Source organism: Theobroma cacao, chromosome 1 (genome assembly GCF_000208745.1).
Source record: "Theobroma cacao cultivar B97-61/B2 chromosome 1, Criollo_cocoa_genome_V2, whole genome shotgun sequence".
In the NCBI taxonomy this organism is placed as follows: domain Eukaryota; kingdom Viridiplantae; phylum Streptophyta; class Magnoliopsida; order Malvales; family Malvaceae; genus Theobroma; species Theobroma cacao.
The window spans coordinates 28,835,732-28,854,097 of record NC_030850.1 but is presented as its reverse complement, the minus strand read 5'-3'; the positions used below and the strand labels follow the sequence as shown (position 1 = coordinate 28,854,097).

General features: G+C 33.1%; 3 protein-coding genes across 5 annotated transcripts; 2 read left to right on the top strand and 1 right to left on the bottom strand.

Annotated features, from left to right (window-relative positions):
- Positions 4,386–7,769, top strand: LOC18613243 (V-type proton ATPase subunit F). Its single transcript, XM_007050372.2, has 5 exons — positions 4,386–4,509; positions 4,617–4,696; positions 5,380–5,461; positions 6,324–6,406; positions 7,324–7,769. Exons 2-5 carry the CDS (start codon positions 4,634–4,636, stop codon positions 7,486–7,488), a joined length of 393 nt encoding a protein of 130 aa, XP_007050434.1. The 5' UTR covers positions 4,386–4,509; positions 4,617–4,633; the 3' UTR covers positions 7,489–7,769.
- On the top strand, positions 8,458–10,633 carry LOC18613242 (splicing factor U2af small subunit B). The gene has a single exon (XM_018125408.1). It carries the CDS (start codon positions 8,843–8,845, stop codon positions 9,680–9,682), a length of 840 nt encoding a protein of 279 aa, XP_017980897.1. The 5' UTR covers positions 8,458–8,842; the 3' UTR covers positions 9,683–10,633.
- On the bottom strand, positions 12,032–17,023 carry LOC18613241 (tryptophan synthase alpha chain). Of its 3 annotated transcripts, XR_001928914.1 has the most exons (10): positions 16,302–17,023; positions 15,451–15,597; positions 15,311–15,376; positions 14,649–14,757; positions 13,741–13,817; positions 13,116–13,193; positions 12,863–12,940; positions 12,624–12,671; positions 12,427–12,486; positions 12,032–12,332 (listed from the first exon to the last, which is right to left on the bottom strand). XR_001928914.1 is itself a non-coding variant. In XM_007050368.2 (9 exons), exons 1-9 carry the CDS (start codon positions 16,488–16,490, stop codon positions 12,198–12,200), a joined length of 939 nt encoding a protein of 312 aa, XP_007050430.2. In that variant the 5' UTR covers positions 16,491–17,023; the 3' UTR covers positions 12,063–12,197. The 3 variants fall into 3 exon arrangements, 2 of the variants coding, with proteins under 2 accessions (XP_007050430.2, XP_017980894.1); XM_007050368.2 differs by lacking the exon at positions 12,624–12,671 and having other exon boundaries at positions 12,063–12,332; XM_018125405.1 differs by lacking the exons at positions 12,032–12,332; positions 12,427–12,486 and adding an exon at positions 12,501–12,550.

Sequence of the window (18,366 nt, the reverse complement as noted above, 5' to 3'; positions counted from 1 at the left end):
AATGCACTAATTTAAACACATAAACAAAACACAAACAGAAACAAATAAAAACAAAAAAAAATATTTAGCACCCTATAATATAATATATGAAAGTTTATGTTTATTTAATTGATATGGAACATTTATTACAACTAATATGAATAAATTCATTAATTTCTTAACGTAAAAATAAACGAAAAACATATGAAGGCTCAAAGAATTAAAATTCTTCAATTATTAAAGATTAACAACTTTAGCTAGATTAGTTGATTACATTAAAATTAACGATTAAATTTTAAAATGTTAAATTAATAAAACATAAACATAGTAATGACATTTATTTGCATAATGCAAATAAGTAGTTCATTTGACAAAAAAATTAAAAAAACAAAATTGAAATAGAGTGAGTTTGTAATGTCTCACTTTAAATGTTTTTTTTCAGTGAACCAAATTGCTATGTTAGATTTGATACATTTTGGATGGTAAATACTTTTAGTTTTAAGATTTGGAGATAATAAGGATGCATTGAATTGGATTAGGGGTGTAATGATTTTTGTTTTTAATAGGTAGTTGATTTAGGAAAGGATTTTATTTTATTTTCTTTTACAGGATAGAGTGTGATAGGAAATTGGATATGATTGGATAATTCTACATTAGTTTTTTGTTTTTCTTTGAGTTGGTATGAAATTAAAAGTAAAATATCATAATGTTTATTATTTTATATTAGACAAAAATGTTTTGAAAAGTTTTTGAACTAATTTAAGAACATTTAAATAAGTTTTTTATTATTTTATTGTGTTCAATAAATTTTTTGTACTTTTATTTAAGTCAAATAAGTTTTTATAATTAACAATTAACTATCATAGTCAAAATATCATTTGTCATTTTATACTCATGTGCTGTTAATATAAACGGTGAGAATGCCATGTGACTATATCATTATTCCACGTAAGCATGTCTTATCATCATTCGTTATAACATATTAACATGTCACCTCAACAACATGTGACATAAAAATAACAAGTGATGTTCTAACTGATGATAGTTAGAGTGAATCGTTAGTTTTAAGGGTTTATTGGACTCAAAATAAAAATAAAAATATTTAATTGAACAAAATTAAAAAAAATGCTTATTTGAATTTTCTTTAATAGTTTAAAAAAAATTCAAGTATTATGTCTTTCACATATTTCATCTGATATTTATCTAAACATGTAAGTGTGAATACTACTGCAAAATATACCAGTATTAGGGTTTGTTTGTTTTGCAGTAAAATATTTTTGAAAAATATTTTTAGGACTTATACTTGTTTGAAAAACGAAAATTTAATTTCAAATGTAAAACATTTTACGAGTCAACAGGTTTAACTATGAAAAATATCTTACGTCCTTGAAAGGTATAAGACATTTTTCAAAAAACAACAAAAATATTTTTATATTAAATTTATGAGTATAAGTTTAATAAATATTAATATTTAACTTAAAATATTAAAATATTATTAATATTTAAATTTAAAAAATTAATTTAAAATATTAATATTTAAATTATACAACACAATTAAAATTAAAAAAATATTTTTTCAATGAAACCATTCAATACAATTAAATTTTTTATTTATTAAATGGAATAAATCTTATTAATAATTATAATAAAAAATATTTCAATGATCATCATTTGATGAATACACATTTATAATAGGTTTAAATCTTACTAATAATTACAATAAAAAATATTTCAATAATTGTCATTTAATTAATACATATTTATAAGTATAAGTTTTGTATATCTTACACAATTGATGAATATTTATATTTTTATAGTTATGATAAAAAAGTGATAAGATGAAATTTTTTTAAAAAATTAGAGTTTATTTTCATTACAAATATGTGGTTAAATGCTTTGGGAGATATCATTATTGATTTTGTCTATTTTCACTTTCATTCTTAATCCCAAATTAGTGAAAATCAAATATCAATATTGTTTTATAATCAAGTCTTATTTTGTTCTTTTAATACCTAAATAACTCCACCATGATGGAAAAATATTTTTCATAAAATGATCTAAATAATATAAAATATTTTCGACAGTTTATCCAAATAACAGAAAATATTAAATTTTCCTGTAAAACATTTCATACAGAAAAAATTTTCCTTTAACAAATCATTTTTCGATTACCAAACAGACCTTTAGACAATTATATTTCGATAATGTTTTATATACTAAATGTTTAATTGTTTTAAATGTGTAAATTTACTATTGATTAGTAAACTTAAAATTGATAAATTAGTTTGATGATCAAACTTTAGATTATTCATTTTTTATATATGTACTTTTTTTTCTTTTCCAACTCTAATAACTTATGCATTAAAACAGTGGCGAGGTGACGACTACCACCTCTCATTTTTTAACTTTTTGTTTTGTTTTTATGTGTGTAAAATAGCAAATGTATAGCTTTGTCATCCCTAAACAAATAAAATATATTGATTTGGAATAATGGTAAGTATTTTTAGCTAAATTTTATAGGACTTGGGTTTAATTCCTTCTAATCCAAATTTTAAAATTATTTTTCTTTTCCTTTGCTTTTTTTTTTGGGGGGGGGGTTTAAAACTTGTTTTCCTTTTTTTTTTCTAGAATTACTTGAGAAAAAGATTGCCAACACCATTGACATGGATTTTTTTATTTTACTTTTTTTAAGGTTTAAAACATATATTTAAATTATTAATGAAATTTTATGTTATAATTTAATTTTTTTCAAAAATGATTAATTTTTTTCTCTAAATCAAATCATTAACTCGATATATGAACTTGGTTGCTTTTTAATCACCCCTCATATAAAATCTTGGATCGCTACTATATTAAAACTAAAACTTATCAAACAATCATTACAACTCTATCTCTCTCTCTCTCTCTCTCTCTCTCTCTATATATATATATATGTATGTATGTTTGGAAGGGGAAGGAGTGTTGAACATTATCAAATAAATTTTCAAGTAAGCACTACATTATTTTTTTAATAATAATTTAGAGAAGAATTTAAATTTTCACACAGACATTATTAACATAATATACTCACTAAATTTTCCTAAAAATAGATTAACAAAAACTAATTAGGATATAATGAAGAACAATATATTTCTTGATTCGGTATCTATATAAATTATTCAGTGATGCAAAACATATTCTAATATGTAGAAAAGAAAGGAAAAGATAAAAAATAAATGTGTATTAAGATTACAACTCTTATTTCTAAACACTAAAGTACAATGATAAGATCAACACAAACTTTCTATTCACCATAAAAGTAATATTTATTCTTGTATTTTAGACATGAGCATTTAACAAATGTTTTTAACTAAATTAATTGACAGTTTTCAAATCCTCTTTCTTCAATTAGAAAAAATTAATTGGCAATTTAAAGTTTAATTTCTATCTACTCGATTGTAAATTCTCTGAGAACCAACTCTATGATCTTAGTTGAGCTAAATCAAACACTTTATTAATTATTAAAAACAAGTATCATTTCATTATTTAGCACCCATTGATTTGATTTACAAGACTTGATCAATTTTGTTGTGTTATTAACTTACGAGTAAAACTACTGTTTGAGGAGGCCATTAACCGACAAGGAATAGATATCCCACTGGCCATTAATTGGCCGGGTCAAACATATATTTTAAGATAAAATATTCTATCATTTTTAACTTTTAATCATAATTACATACGAATTTATTAATTTATAAAATGAATATTTCACCTTAAACAGTTATATAACGTTAATATTTAAATTAAAATATTCAAAATATCCTCTCTTTTTTTTAACCTTTTTAGATTAACCGACGATGTTTTCTATCCAACAGGCTACACCGTCACCAGATCTAGCTTAGATCTAACCGGATTTCTCAAGGAGCACTAAATCCACCAAGATCGGTGCTCCACAGCTCCCTATGGAGCACTCTCTGTGCTCTTTGGGGAGTACATAAACGATGCTCCCTAAGGGAGCACCCATCTGTGCTCCCTGGAGAACACGCGAATGATGCTCTCAAGGAGGACTTGGGGAAGTTTTTATTAATAAGAAAAAATAAAAAATAAAAAATTATAATTTAAATAATATAATAATTTTTAAAATTGATGAAAGGTAAAATTATTTTTTTAATATTAATATATTATTAAACAAACGAAAATATTAACGATGGAATAATAGTTAAATGGTTAAATTTATGTGTTTAATAAAAAATATTTTTTAAAATAAAGTGTTTATTTTAAAAATTATTAAATCTATATAAAATTATGATTAAAAGTAAAAAATAAGACTAAGCGGTAATTGGCACACAAAGATTGGGAAGATTTCGAGTTGAGAAGAAACGTCGCCGTTTTGATTGTAATGTAAATGTATTTCTGCTAAAAATCGGAGCGTTTCGATTCAACGTGTCAGTATCATCTGCTAGTTTCTGGTCCACGATCAACCTCTGCAAATGCCCGTAGATCGATCAAATCGAACGCCGAAAGTGGGAGCAGGCAATCCATCACAGAAAGGTAGATTTATTTGTCTCATATTGATTCAAAATCTAAAACAGGAGCGTAAATTGTAAGCCATCATTACGCGCCCTTAAGCGATGCTTTCGGTTATTGTGATGTTGTAGTTTAAAAAAATTTACCGATGGCGAGCAGAGCTCAGATACCCACCAGCAACTCAGCTCTTATTGCAATGATTGCCGACGAGGTGAGTATAACTATGGAGCCGCGTAAATCAGTATACAGATCTCCGCTCTTTTTGGCCTTTTTATTTAATTTTAGTGCATTTTTCCCTATAGATTTCCCGGTCGTTCTTCTTGAATTAGCTCTACATCGCCTGAATTTTATGTCAATCAGACGTAAGAAGTTTATATAATTTAGGTGTAATTTTCCTTTTTGAAAGGAATGAATTTGCTAAATATAACTAACTAAAGCATCTATAGAGTGAACTGGTAGAAAGTACTGTTATAAGTTTGATGCGTGTTGCTTGGACTTCCTAATGCCGTGTTAGCCGATGGAAAACTCAGTTTTATGTTGCTTTTGATGAGCCTGAAAGGTGGATATCATTCAGATTTAGCTGTATGATGAATGATCATTAAACGGTACACTTGCATCGAGTTTTGTGTTTTTCTGAATGATTGTGGTATGTGTTGCAGGAAAAGTTTATTCATCGCCAGACAGCTTTCTGAGTTCCCCCAAAACCTATTTATTTAGTCATTACCATGTTTTCTCATTTTGTTAATAGACCATTGCAAGAATAAGAGGGTGTTTAAGGCATGATTTGATGGGTAGAAAATGCTGCACATGTTGTTAATATGGCAATTAATGTCGTTACTTGCAATTTGCAATGCATTTGATTTGACCTGTCTGATTTATAATTTGTTGGGCTAGGACACGGTGGTTGGATTTCTGCTTGCTGGAGTGGGTAATGTTGACTTGCGGAGAAAGACAAATTATCTTATTGTGGACTCAAGTATGCTCTTGAACTTTCTGTGTTTTATTACTGCTATTTGATAAGCTTGCTTTTCAAGTATGGTCTATATCAAACTCTTGTCAACATTTTACAGTTGCTTTTCGATCCAGTATCCGCTCATTGAATGCTGAGGCTCACCAGTTATTTATCGTTAAATCACCTTAGGTTATCTGAATTAGCAACTTATGTTCAGCTTGACAATGGTTTATGTGCTGCCAAATGAAAGAGTGGAAGAACACAATCAAGTTACTCAATATGGGAAACATGCTGTTTAGGAATGTTTAAACTAAAAGTATGCCTTTTGCTACTTATTTTGGATCAATGTAACTAAATGTTTTGTTACATGTTTGTTATTACATATGATAATAGTTAAATAATGTTCTTACAACTTCTGATTTCAAGTCATTTTGCCATCTGGACTTTTAGGGTTTTGGTTTTAAATTTTCTTATTGGAGTGAGAAACACATGTCTTCGCTCCTTTTCCTGTTGAAATAATTATTAATCAGCATGATAAAATTGATAATTCATAGGGAAGTACAACAATGGACTGTCTCTCGAAAGGAAGATTTCCCTGTTTTACATATTACATCATTTTTATCGTTTCTGTGTCAACTAGGGAAATGAAGTACCCATTTGTCAAGAGAAAGGGGAGGGAAAGTAGAAAAGAAAAGATAAAGCATAATCCTCTAACTATTTGAGATTGGAATAAATATCACATTATAAATTTACTCCAGTTTAGCCCTCTTTTTTTATTTTTCTTTTCCTAATAAATCACATCATATAGTTATTTTCACTATCAAAGTGAATATCATTAGCATCTTAATCCTTCACTCATAGAATGCCTTTTGTTTTTGCCTTTTAGAAACCACTGTTAAACAAATTGAAGATGCATTTAAAGAGTTCACAGCAAGGGAGGATATTGCTGTTGTGCTGATTAGCCAATATGTAAGTTGTTTGCTACATACTCTGTCATACTATATCAGTTTTTTTGCAAATATCTATCTGTTTGTTAAGCTAAGCTGTGTTATGCACAGAAAAGTTAAAAATGTGTGGCTGAGGAGAGCTATGAAATTCTAACAAGTACAGATCATGTAACATCTCTTGCTGCCATCATCATCAAGTCACACTCATACTGCTCTTTAGAAGTCACTGTTGGCCACTTATCTTTGAAGTGTGAACATAAATTGCCTTCAGCTCTAAGACACGCGTACTAGATTCTTTAATAAAGTGCTTTATTTGAGTCATTATATGTGCTAACCTTTCATGGCTTTGCTTTAAATGACATGATCAATAACAACCAAATACCAGTAATACTGATGATGAGATTTGATCAAATACAAAATCTGCCATTTGATAAAATACCTCTCTGAAATTTGGTGAGCACCTAAACTTCTTGGTGACAACAATGAGTCTACTCCATACTTGCCCTATTATGTTGTTCTATGTGGAAATGTTGTTTTTTGATCATTTGTTACTCAATCAGAAACCAATCAAATTGATACAGTTTAGGAATGAACAGAAAATCACTACTAAAGTTTTCTGCAAACCTATTATTTATTTCAGTGCATTGAGAGTATCTTGAACTCCAGTGTCAAAAATGGCAGTATGGGTTGTCTCATCTTGCATGATGGTAACGCAATTTTGATGAATTTCCCTTTTGCTTTGATGGCTCTGTCCTATTTTGGCGTTGGCTATTAGGTACTTGAGTAACCAAGATCTTGTTTTCTGAATCTCTAACTTTCGTATTTTTATCTATAATGATACCAATCCAGACACAAGTATAGAATTTCTGTTTGAACTGCATTCTCAACTCAAGTTTAGTATGCTAAATTAAGCTGTGGCCCTCCATCCTTTTAATTTAGGTCGCAAATATGATAAGGTTTTTGGTGGATAGCTACAACAAGCCTGTTCCTGCAATTTTGGAGATTCCATCCAAGGATCATCCTTACGACCCTGCACATGATTCTGTTCTTTCACGAGTTAAATACCTCTTCTCTGCAGAATCGGTGGCATCTGGGAGGCGTTAAATGCAGATACACACTTGAGACGTCACTATCTTATCATTTATTTTATTTCCTCCATTAATTGTACATCATGACTTCCATTATTCTTTTCAGAGAGTTGCTAATGGTTCTCTTCCTAGTTTCTATAAGTTACAATGTGCAACTTTTATTTGGAGATATGCTTTGATGGCTTTTTGAATTGAATAAACGATGTTTGAAGAAACTTTTGGAGTTGGGAGGCGTCCATCATGCAACAGTTGTTGGGAGCCTACTTGTTAACGTAATGATATAGTTTGGTTGAAATGTCTTTCTCTTTGTTTTTGTAAATAAATAGGGCACGGGAGATTGGAGAGTGGCCGGGTGGGGGTTGGAGGTTGGAAGATTGGTCGAAAGAAAAGTTTTATTCATGTGGAATGGAGAAGCCAAGCTAAGTGGATGTAGTTGCCTATTAAGTAGTTGTAACTCGTTGTTTTAGTTTAAGCACGGGAACTTGTAGTGCTGTTACAGGCCTGTAGCAGGCTATCGTACCTGCTTTGGATGAATGAAAATTTTCAATTATTAAAAGGAAAAAAAATTATATGTTGGGATGGCGAGACTATCTGATAAGCCTAGCCAACCTGAAAATTTGTTGTTTGATTTTCAAAGCGTGAAATTAGGAGTCATCTTCTTCTAGTGGAAGATGTAGACGAAGGAAGGAAGGGATTGAGTGGGGGTTTTGCAAACATTTCCAGATTTAGTACATGAATTAGCAGGACAATGGCACTCCTTTCTGTCAAAGCCCAAAAGCCCATTGTGGACTCATTTGGGGATAGGGATCCCTAGGCGTCGGACGCTGCCTGCAAGTGATGGATAACCCAACCTTGACCCAACAACTGGATTTTGATTTGTTAAACTCGTACAACATGACAGCAAAAGGTGAAGGAGCTGACCAAGGCTGCTAAGCAGGCTGAGGGCATAGGTACTACTACTACTACTGCTTGGTAAATATGTAGCATCTCCCCACAACTCTCAGTCTTCCCCAAGGTTTCGTGGCACCTGCCGAAAATAAAAAAAATAAAAAAAAAATTGAAAATCAGCGAGAAGTCCAGAACCCTCCCCTATCCCCAAGGCCCAAAGGCAAACGAAAAACCCAATCCCCTGTCCTCAGTCCCTAATCCCTTCCTTCCATTTCCTCTATTCCAAGTCCAAATTTAGGGTTTCGAGAACCCCAACCCTACAATAGCCCTTCCAAATCAGACCTCTTTTTCGTTGCTTTCTCCTTCATTTAGATTAGGGAATTTAATTAAAAATACTCCTTTTTATTTTACAAATCCACTGCACTCGTAGTTGTTCCTAATTTCACCGGAACAGTAAGCAAATAAAGAGGTAAACAGCGACAATGGCGGAGCACTTGGCCTCAATCTTCGGGACCGAGAAGGACCGCGTGAATTGTCCCTTCTATTTCAAGATTGGAGCGTGCCGGCACGGGGACAGGTGCTCACGGCTTCACAACCGGCCGACGATCTCACCAACTCTCCTGCTGTCGAACATGTACCAGCGCCCGGACATGATCACCCCCGGAGTGGACGCCCAGGGCCAGCCTATCGACCCCCACAAGATCCAGGAGCACTTCGAGGACTTCTACGAGGACATCTTCGAGGAGCTCAGCAAGTTCGGTGAGATCGAGAGCCTCAACGTCTGTGACAACCTTGCTGACCACATGATTGGAAACGTGTATGTTCAGTTCAGGGAGGAGGACCAGGCTGCAGCCGCCCTCCAGGCACTTCAAGGAAGGTTCTACTCCGGTCGGCCTATCATCGCGGATTTCTCCCCAGTCACTGATTTTCGCGAGGCCACTTGTCGGCAATTCGAGGAGAATAACTGTAACCGCGGGGGTTACTGTAATTTTATGCATGTCAAGGTAATTGGGAGGGAGCTAAGAAGGAAGCTGTTTGGGAGGTACCGCAAGTTCAGAGGGAGTCGGAGCAGGAGCAGGAGCGCCAGTCCACGCCACAGGCGTGATAAGGAGTTTAGGGACCGGGACCGGGACCGGGACCGTGGTGATTATCGCGATAGAAATGGGCGAAGACCTGATAGGCACGATAGGGACAGCGGTAGTAGGAGAAAGCTTGGGAGTCCTAGGCGAAGCAGAAGTCCCGCACCTCCTGCTAGAGAAGGGAGCGAGGAGCGGAGAGCCAGGATTGAACAGTGGAATCGAGAGAGGGAAGAGAAGGTGTAAGAAGAGCTTTTTATCTACATTTTCATTTTGCTTTTTGGCAATCATTACTGTTTGCTCGATTCAGATCATGTTTTTATTATGCTTCTACAACTTGGATTGAACTTTAGTCTTGATTTGAGCGACTAGAATGGTCTTTTTCTTGTAGTGTTAGTTTTAAAAGGTAGTACGTGTATCTCTTTTGAATACATAGTTTTCTTTTCTTTTAGTTGTTGGTTAAAGTTTCATAGCTTTGGATTAGTGAGGTTTTCATTCCTCCTCCTTTGTTATTTTCTAATAATTTCGTTATATTAATCCTCTTTTTTAGTTGGATTCTTAAGCTTTCTTTTATGTTCTACTTGTAAATCTGCCTGAGGTTGATCAGTGCTTTTGGCGGGGAAGAGCAAAGCTCTGCTTGCTTAGTGAGGTTTTCATTCCTCCTCCTCTATTATTTTCTAATAATTTCGTTATATTAATCCTCTTTGTTAGTTGGATTCTTAAGCTTTCTTTTATGTTCTACTTGTAAATCTGCCTGAGGCTGATAGTGCTTTTGGCGGGGAAGATCAAAGCTCTGCTTGCTTAGTGAGGTTTTCATTCCTCCTCCTCTATTATTTTCTAATAATTTCGTTATATTAATCCTCTTTTTTAGTTGGATTCTTAAGCTTTCTTTTATGTTCTACTTGTAAATCTGCCTGAGGCTGATCAGTGCTTTTGGCGGGGAAGAGCAAAGCTCTGCTTGCTTAGTGAGGTTTTCATTCCTCCTCCTCTATTATTTTCTAATAATTTCGTTATATTAATCCTCTTTTTTAGTTGGATTCTTAAGCTTTCTTTTATGTTCTACTTGTAAATCTGCCTGAGGCTGATAGTGCTTTTGGCGGGGAAGATCAAAGCTCTACTTGCTTAGTGAGGTTTTCATTCCTCCTCCTCTATTATTTTCTAATAATTTCGTTATATTAATCCTCTTTTTTAGTTGGATTCTTAAGCTTTCTTTTATGTTCTACTTGTAAATCTGCCTGAGGCTGATCAGTGCTTTTGGCGGGGAAGAGCAAAGCTCTGCTTGCTTAGTGAGGTTTTCATTCCTCCTCCTCTATTATTTTCTAATAATTTCGTTATATTAATCCTCTTTTTTAGTTGAATTCTTAAGCTTTCTTTTATGTTATACTTGTAAATCTGCCTGAGGCTGATTAGTGCTTTGGCAGGGAAGAGCAAAGCTCTGCTTGCTCACTCTCGCTGCTACTGCCTTTCAAAGAAGCAATTCTTTCAAAGAGTTTTTGTCCTTTGCCAATTATAACTTTTATTACTTAACAATTATAGATACACGCTTTGCTTTACGCATTTTAACTTGCGAATCTGCCTCAGCCGTGATTGTTTTACTGTTCAAATATGTTAGGCTGCCTTCAGTGGGGAAGGGCTGCCAGTGTGTTTGCTCCCGCTCACTGCTACTGCTGTTCATTTATTTCATTTTATGAATGTGTGTTGCTGTGAATTTAGTTATTGCAATGGGAGTATCCAGGGAAGAGACCTTCTTAGGCAAAATTCTAAACCATTGTTATTTGTCAAAATTTTCCTAGAAGATAATGAATTATACCACCGGTTGCCTGCACCACTCCTGTATAAATTATTTTATGGGGAAACTCCTTTTTTTTCACCATTTACAAGGAGACTCTCTGTAGAAATTGTAGTTTTTTTTCTGTTGTTTCCTCTCATGTAGTCTCTCCCTCAGATTGCCTTTCACCTTCTCAAGATTCAATGGGATGGCTTTTCAATTTACTGCTTCAGACTATGATTCATATCCATATTTGAAGCTAACACTGATTGAATTATTATGCTTTTTTATCAGTACATGTCTGTCATGCAAAAAATTCTTACCAAAGCATTATGCTGCAGATCGTTGCTACCGTGTAAAAACTCTTCCTCGTAATTTGTCCATGATTTAGAATGTAGCTTTTTGACAGTTGAAAGATAAGCGTTGCATCTAACTCTCAATGGTTTATGATAGAAGATGTTTATTATTTTTTTTGCATTGGGTTTGTAAGTCAGCTCCAGCTCCTTGATTTTTGCCAGCAAAGCCTGGCTATTGTATTTTGTATCCATTTGCCTTCAAGGTAGAGAAATGTAGTTTAGCAGAGAGGAATGGTTGAACCTTATCTATTCTTTCCTTTTCCTTATTCTTATGCACATTTTGGATCATAGGATACAAGTATAACCCTATGTTAATAAGAAACCCGGCGTGAAGTGTGGTTCATCTGCAGGTGGTAAGTGTTTTTTTTTTTAATTAGAGCAAGGGAGATTCATATACCAATCAAATGAGTTAAATATTCAAATGCACCAGTAGTCGACAGGTGATAATCGTATGGAAGATGAGTACTAAACTTGTCCAAAAGTGAAGTAGCTTCCTTTGGGATTGACCTAATTCATCAATTATAATTTATATAAATTAAATATCTATACTTTCAAAACAAAGATTTAACATTATTTCCACTGAAAACCATAATTGAGAACAAAATGTCGGGAGTCTGACTTAATCCCATTCAAAGAGTCAAGCAAGTGCAGATTTCAAAGATTTGGTAAAAATTTCCAGCGCCTTCAATCCGTCCTCGGGAGATTCTGCTTCACCCAGCAGCTTGACCATGGCACTGCCAACAATCACACCATCCGCTCCCCATCCTGCTACCTGTTACGGTACATTAATGCAAGAAATAAATATCTAGATGGAGGCAGAAGCATGGTGATATACAAGTATCAAGTTGCATGTTCTAAAGACCAACCTGCTTCACATGCTCAGGTTTTGATATGCCAAACCCTACTGCAACAGGCTTGGTTGTTGCCTGTCATAGCAAAGTTAAAGCATCAGGTGCAAGTACTCCAATCATCGATCTGTAATTACCTTGACTTAAAGGTTCACACATGTTTTACAATTATGTCCGAGGATTTTAGTAAATGAAACACAATGATCAACAAATACCTCATGTCTTCAGAATTTATGTGAGATGAACTGACTTGTAATTGCAATCTTGAGAAATTCAATGGAAATAAATCATCATGTAAAAATATGAAAGAACCAGATCTCCTTAAAAGTTTCTTAAAAGAAACAGCTCAATTCAATTATATATCAAAGATTAGTCCAGAATGATTAAAAACATATACACCACTTGGACTGGCAAGCTACTTGGTGATATAGAAAATTTGGTTCGCACGACAAACCTCTTTAATTTCTCCAATAAGAGTCTGAACCCGATCACTTACAGATGCACGGGCACCAGTAACTCCAATTGAGCTCACCTGAAATTTCCAGCAGATAAGGAGAAATCAGAATTGTTGTTTATACCTTATCAGAATTCAATCTCAGTTTGTCATAAAATTTAACATAAAACACCTGATAAAACATTAGAGTTAAACATAGTAATAAAAGAAAATAACATGATAAAAGAGTCATCAACTTTGAAGAGGATCGTACAAGATACACGAATCCTTCTGATGCTTCGACAATAGCTTTCATTCGGTCTATTGGTGTAGTCGGTGTTGTAAGCAGTACCTTTACCACAGAAGCAGAGAAGCCTTAATATATTGACTATATGCACTTATGCAGAAAAGAAATGCATTGCTTGTGACATCTAAATGTTAGAAAACAACACGTTAAGGTTGGAAAAATAAATGAGTTCAAATCTGATAGCTAATTGGTTCCTAACGTTGCCTTCAGATATCCAATTCTGCAATATTCACCATGATTGGTAGTAACGCCGGCTTTAAAGTTACGTATATGAACCATAGAAAGCAAAAACAGTTTCATCTTTCCCCTGATTTTGTTAATTTTCACCAGGCTTCTTACATTTCCAGACTAGAAGTGTTTATTCTGAAAATGTGAGGAAAGTTTATTTTGGAGATTGATGAGGAGTTTGTAAGTTACTATGCAAATGATTTCATGAAATATCTCATATAAGTAACTAACAAATAAAAGATTTTACAGAACCCACACTATTGCATTAATTTAAAGTATTTGACCAAGCATAACATGGTGGTGAAACCTAATTGAGATTGCAAAGAAGTTAAAGGGGGAAAAACATTCTTATAGAGGAACGCACCAATTCGATCTTGTTTTTGAGAGCTTCTCTTCTCAAAATTTCAGTCTCCTCCAAAGGAACATCTGGAACCACAAGCCCTGAAAATATTTTGGGAATTTTTGAGGTAACAACATTATTTAGATGTTGGGATTCTTGAAGGAAGTAAGACTCAAAAACATTCAATCTATGGATTTCCAAAAAAAAAAAACTTTAAGTGATAGATATAAGGCCCATATATTGGATTATATAAGAGAATTGTGAAATTAAAACAAAGCCAGCACAAGCAACACCATATTTCGATTTTCTTTATCTTATTGAGGCCTAACAATTTAAAAAAGAAACATGGGTATTTGCAGGTTTATTTTCGCTCACATTAGACATATCAACTATAGCTAGCAAGGATATATATGTATGCAGATTGAGCAAGGGAACTTGTCAACAACCTAATTAACGTACAACGCGCTGTTTCATTCATCATAGCATGTAGAAAACAAGAAAAACTTTTGACTCTTTACAGGATGCTGACTATCAATGAGGTGACCAAGAAACATAAAACTAAGGGGTCAAGGATAATCCCAGCAATATTACTAAATATTCTACTAATTGTAGTACAACTGGCCTTCAAATATTCTAAAGGCACTGCCAGGTATATAACAAGTACCTGTATAGTTGATCAGTGGCAATATGACACTTATATCCAGGAATAAGAAGTAAAAGACCTCCAAGTGGAGTTTGAAATATAAATAGGATTAGAAAGACAGAAACAGAAGAGAAAGAGAGACAGGGAGAGTCTTTGCACCTAAAGGCACATAGAATAAAGCATAATTAAAAAAAACCTGTACTTTACATATGTAGATTGACTCAAGCAATGGACAATAGTAGAATGGTAGAGACATTCAAGATTAAGTAAAGCATGACAAGTCGATTACCATGTATGCCTACATCCTTTACAGTGGACAAAAACTTCTCAACCCCACGCTTGAGAATTGGGTTGTAATACGTAAATAAAGCAATTGGACAAGATAACTCTGGAACCACCTGTACAAATTACGAGTACATAATTAGAATATGACCCCTGATTTAGGAAGTAAACAGTGAATGAAGTCACAAATAGTTATATTGCAAAATTTTTGTTTCTGTAGTTACTTACACCTAGATGCATGTATGTAACAAATTCCCTCATTCAAAAGAAAATAAAAAAATCAAGGATCTTAATGATGATCAAAGGTCTTAAATAGGTTCTTGTCATTGAAGGGCAGCAAGCTCAAAGTTCTAAATCATTAGCATACGTGAAATGAGCAAAGCACCAATAACCAACATCACTCATGAATCAAAATGTTTTTTGGTTCCAGTCAGGGATGAAGACATAAATAAGCAATCTTCTGTGCAAGAAAACAGTTACAATACTCACTTACCCTGAGAAAAACAATGGTTGCATTGACATCAACAATTCCATGCTTTAACAACTAACAAATATAACTGTTGGTTTTCCTAACAAGGTAGATGTGAGTGACAAATGCATTTAAAAGAGGTCCTTCTATTTTTTCATTTGGTGATAGACAGATGCCATGGCACTTGGCACTAGTCTTACCTCCTTCAACATTGAAAGAATAGCATTGAAGTTGGTTCCTCTTGCCAAAGAACGCGTAGCCGCAGCCTAAACATAAAGAAAACATCACTGAGAGATTTGAAAATAAACAATAAATAGACAGACCACACTGTTTAACAGACCTGGATTACAGGACCATCAGCTAGAGGATCAGAATATGGTACACCTAGTTCAATTATGTCTGCGCCACATAAGTCAAGCACCTTAAGTGCCTCAGTTGTTGTTGAAAGATCAGGATCACCAGCTGTGATGTATGGGATTAATGCAACCTTCAGAAAGAGGCATGCTTGTTAGACAGCACTAGAAAGATAACCTTAGGCCCCAAACCTCTTGGTGAAGCCTAGGTTGTTGACATTATCATAAGATTTTAAATAAATTTTACAAGAATAGTAGTTCCATTCCAGAGAACTTCCTAAAAGGCATCCGATGTGAATAAAGATCCGTTCTCAACATGATAGTAGTTTATAATTGGTAATAACTAAGGTGTTTTATCCTTTCAAGTACAAAATTTACATCATCAAGCAGCCACCTCTTCCATCCAGAATCTCAAACCAGTCTAGTAAGACAAAGGAAGTTCATAAATAATCCTAATTGACGAAAACTGTTTGAGCTCTGCAAGCACACTATCCAAAAGTTGACAGGAGTCAAAGTGGAAAACGTAGCTTAACATGGTTAAGTCAACCAAAAATCACCGAATGATTCTATTCTCTGGCTACCTTACTTATACAAGCCATAAAAATATTACAGTGCAACAAAAAATCAGAACAATTGCATCAACGAGGCGTGTTATCTTAATAAGCCTACGATTCCACTAATGTAACCGCATATATCACATACAAAAACACCCATTTGAATATAAAGTTTGAAAATTTCTCTCATAATAAAACTACAATCTATTTCTTCTACCCAATTTAGAGTATCCAAAAAAAAAAAAAACACACATAAAGGAGAAAAAGGGTAAAAGAATGCTTACTTTGCCTTGTGTTTTCAATTTAGAGAAAGTGTCAGCAAGGCCAAGAGTTGTAGCAGTGGTTACAGTAGCCATTGGAGTGAATCTCTTGGTTGAAACAAAGGCCTTGCCGGAGGAAAGGCGAGATAGTGAAGCGAGATTGTGCTTCTTTAAGTGGAGAAAGTCGGCCGTTGATTTCAGAGCAATAGCCATTACAGTGGGGTGAGAGAGGTTTTTCTTTTCTTTCTTTTTGTTTTTTCTCTTTGGGTACTGTAATGGGCTTACGACAATTCCGGTTTATAACGTGCCAACCAGCCCTATTCCATTTTAAGCAAATTTGGGTGGCTAAATTTTTTACCATTCAATGTATCAGACTTCCCTAATTCTGGATTGGCGTTGATGGCAAGGTTCATCACGTTTGTGTTTTTCCATAAGGAAAGTTGTTAAGTCCTCGTTTATCCTAAAAAACATGTTCTACCAGTACTACTACATAACCACACCAAGAGCTTTTACCCTCTAAGAGTCCGAAGTTTCTTGCTAAAACCCAAAAAAAAAATGAAAGAGCAGTTGAGTCGATGTTGTGCACATATTAAGCTCAACGGAGTATTTATTAGATGAGATGAAGAGTAGTAGGTTAGTTAATTGCACCTTAGGGGCACTTGATGGCAAAGGCAATTGATGCATTGCTTCATCCTGTAATCCCAGATATAGAAAAGAGTGGATGGCCGCCAAAATATCACAAATTCGCCCGTATCTACTCATTTCTCCATATATATATATATATATATAATGATTTAAAATGTGAATAAAAAATATATAAAATTAAGGGTACTATGTGTAAATACTATAAATTTTAAAATAAAAATTTTATAAATACTTAAAAGACCTCCTAATCTAGGTATAATATTTTAAAATTTTTTTTTTCTATTTTCTCCTTTTCCTTCCTCTCGTCACCTTTTTGTTGTATTGAAAAGTATGATAGTTTTTTCTTTTGCTTCCCCTTCTTTCTGTACCCCTCCCTCCTCCGATTTCCACGTACCACCATGACTAGGACTCAAAATCATAACGAGCAAGACGACACCTACACCATAGAGTGAATTTTCCAACAACAATTACAAAAATTTAATAAATTTACAAAATTTTACCAAAAATAATAACTCTCAAAAGTTGTGTATTTTTTAAATTAAAAATTATGATTTTTCATATGAGAAGTTGTGTCTATTGAATTGTAAGTGATGTTTAATCTGAAAGGTTATATCTTTTGCTAAAGTGATATTTGTAAAAATATTTTCAAATTTAAAAATTATGAAACAGTTGAAAAATGTCACTGTCTAAAAGTTATGATGTGAAAAATAATCTTTTCATTTTGTAACTCAAATGTTATATCTTATAGTATAAATAGTTGTCTTTATAAAAGTAATTATTGAAATAACACATTTATTTAAAGATTATAACATGTAAAGGTAAAGGTGTATTTAAGATATAGAGGTATCTTAATGAAAAGGTACTGTGTCTTTAATGAAAATATTCTTGCAAATCTATATACAGAACTTGCCGGTTTAACACACAAAAAACAAACAAGTTAAGAGCAAAAAACCAAAAGTAAGAGAAATATTATGTATTGAATGAAAATTCAAAAAAAACAAACATTTTTAGTTCCACCGTTTATAAAAAATTTTCAAATTCTTTATAATTTACTTATTGCAGAAAATAAGTTTTAAGATCAAACAACTTTGTAATTTTTGAGTGTATCTAATAGTCTACTTTTATAAATGTAAAAATAAAGTTAGATGTTGGTTTCATTGTATCTCTAAAACTATTCACATAATTCCCATTTTACATATTAAGTGGTGAGAACAGAATAAATCTTAAAATAATATCTACAAAGACATGCTTAAAGTCAATTTTTGTCGGTTCATTTAAATTCCGAAAACCCCATTTATACCAACATCAAATCTTATAATATTTCACCTTAGAATGCTTTAAATTTTAAAATTGTTCTCTCAAGAACTTGGTTAAATTTAAAATTGATCAGGTAGGTTAAAAATACAAAAACCTCCCTATATACAAAAAATTTATACCTAGTTTA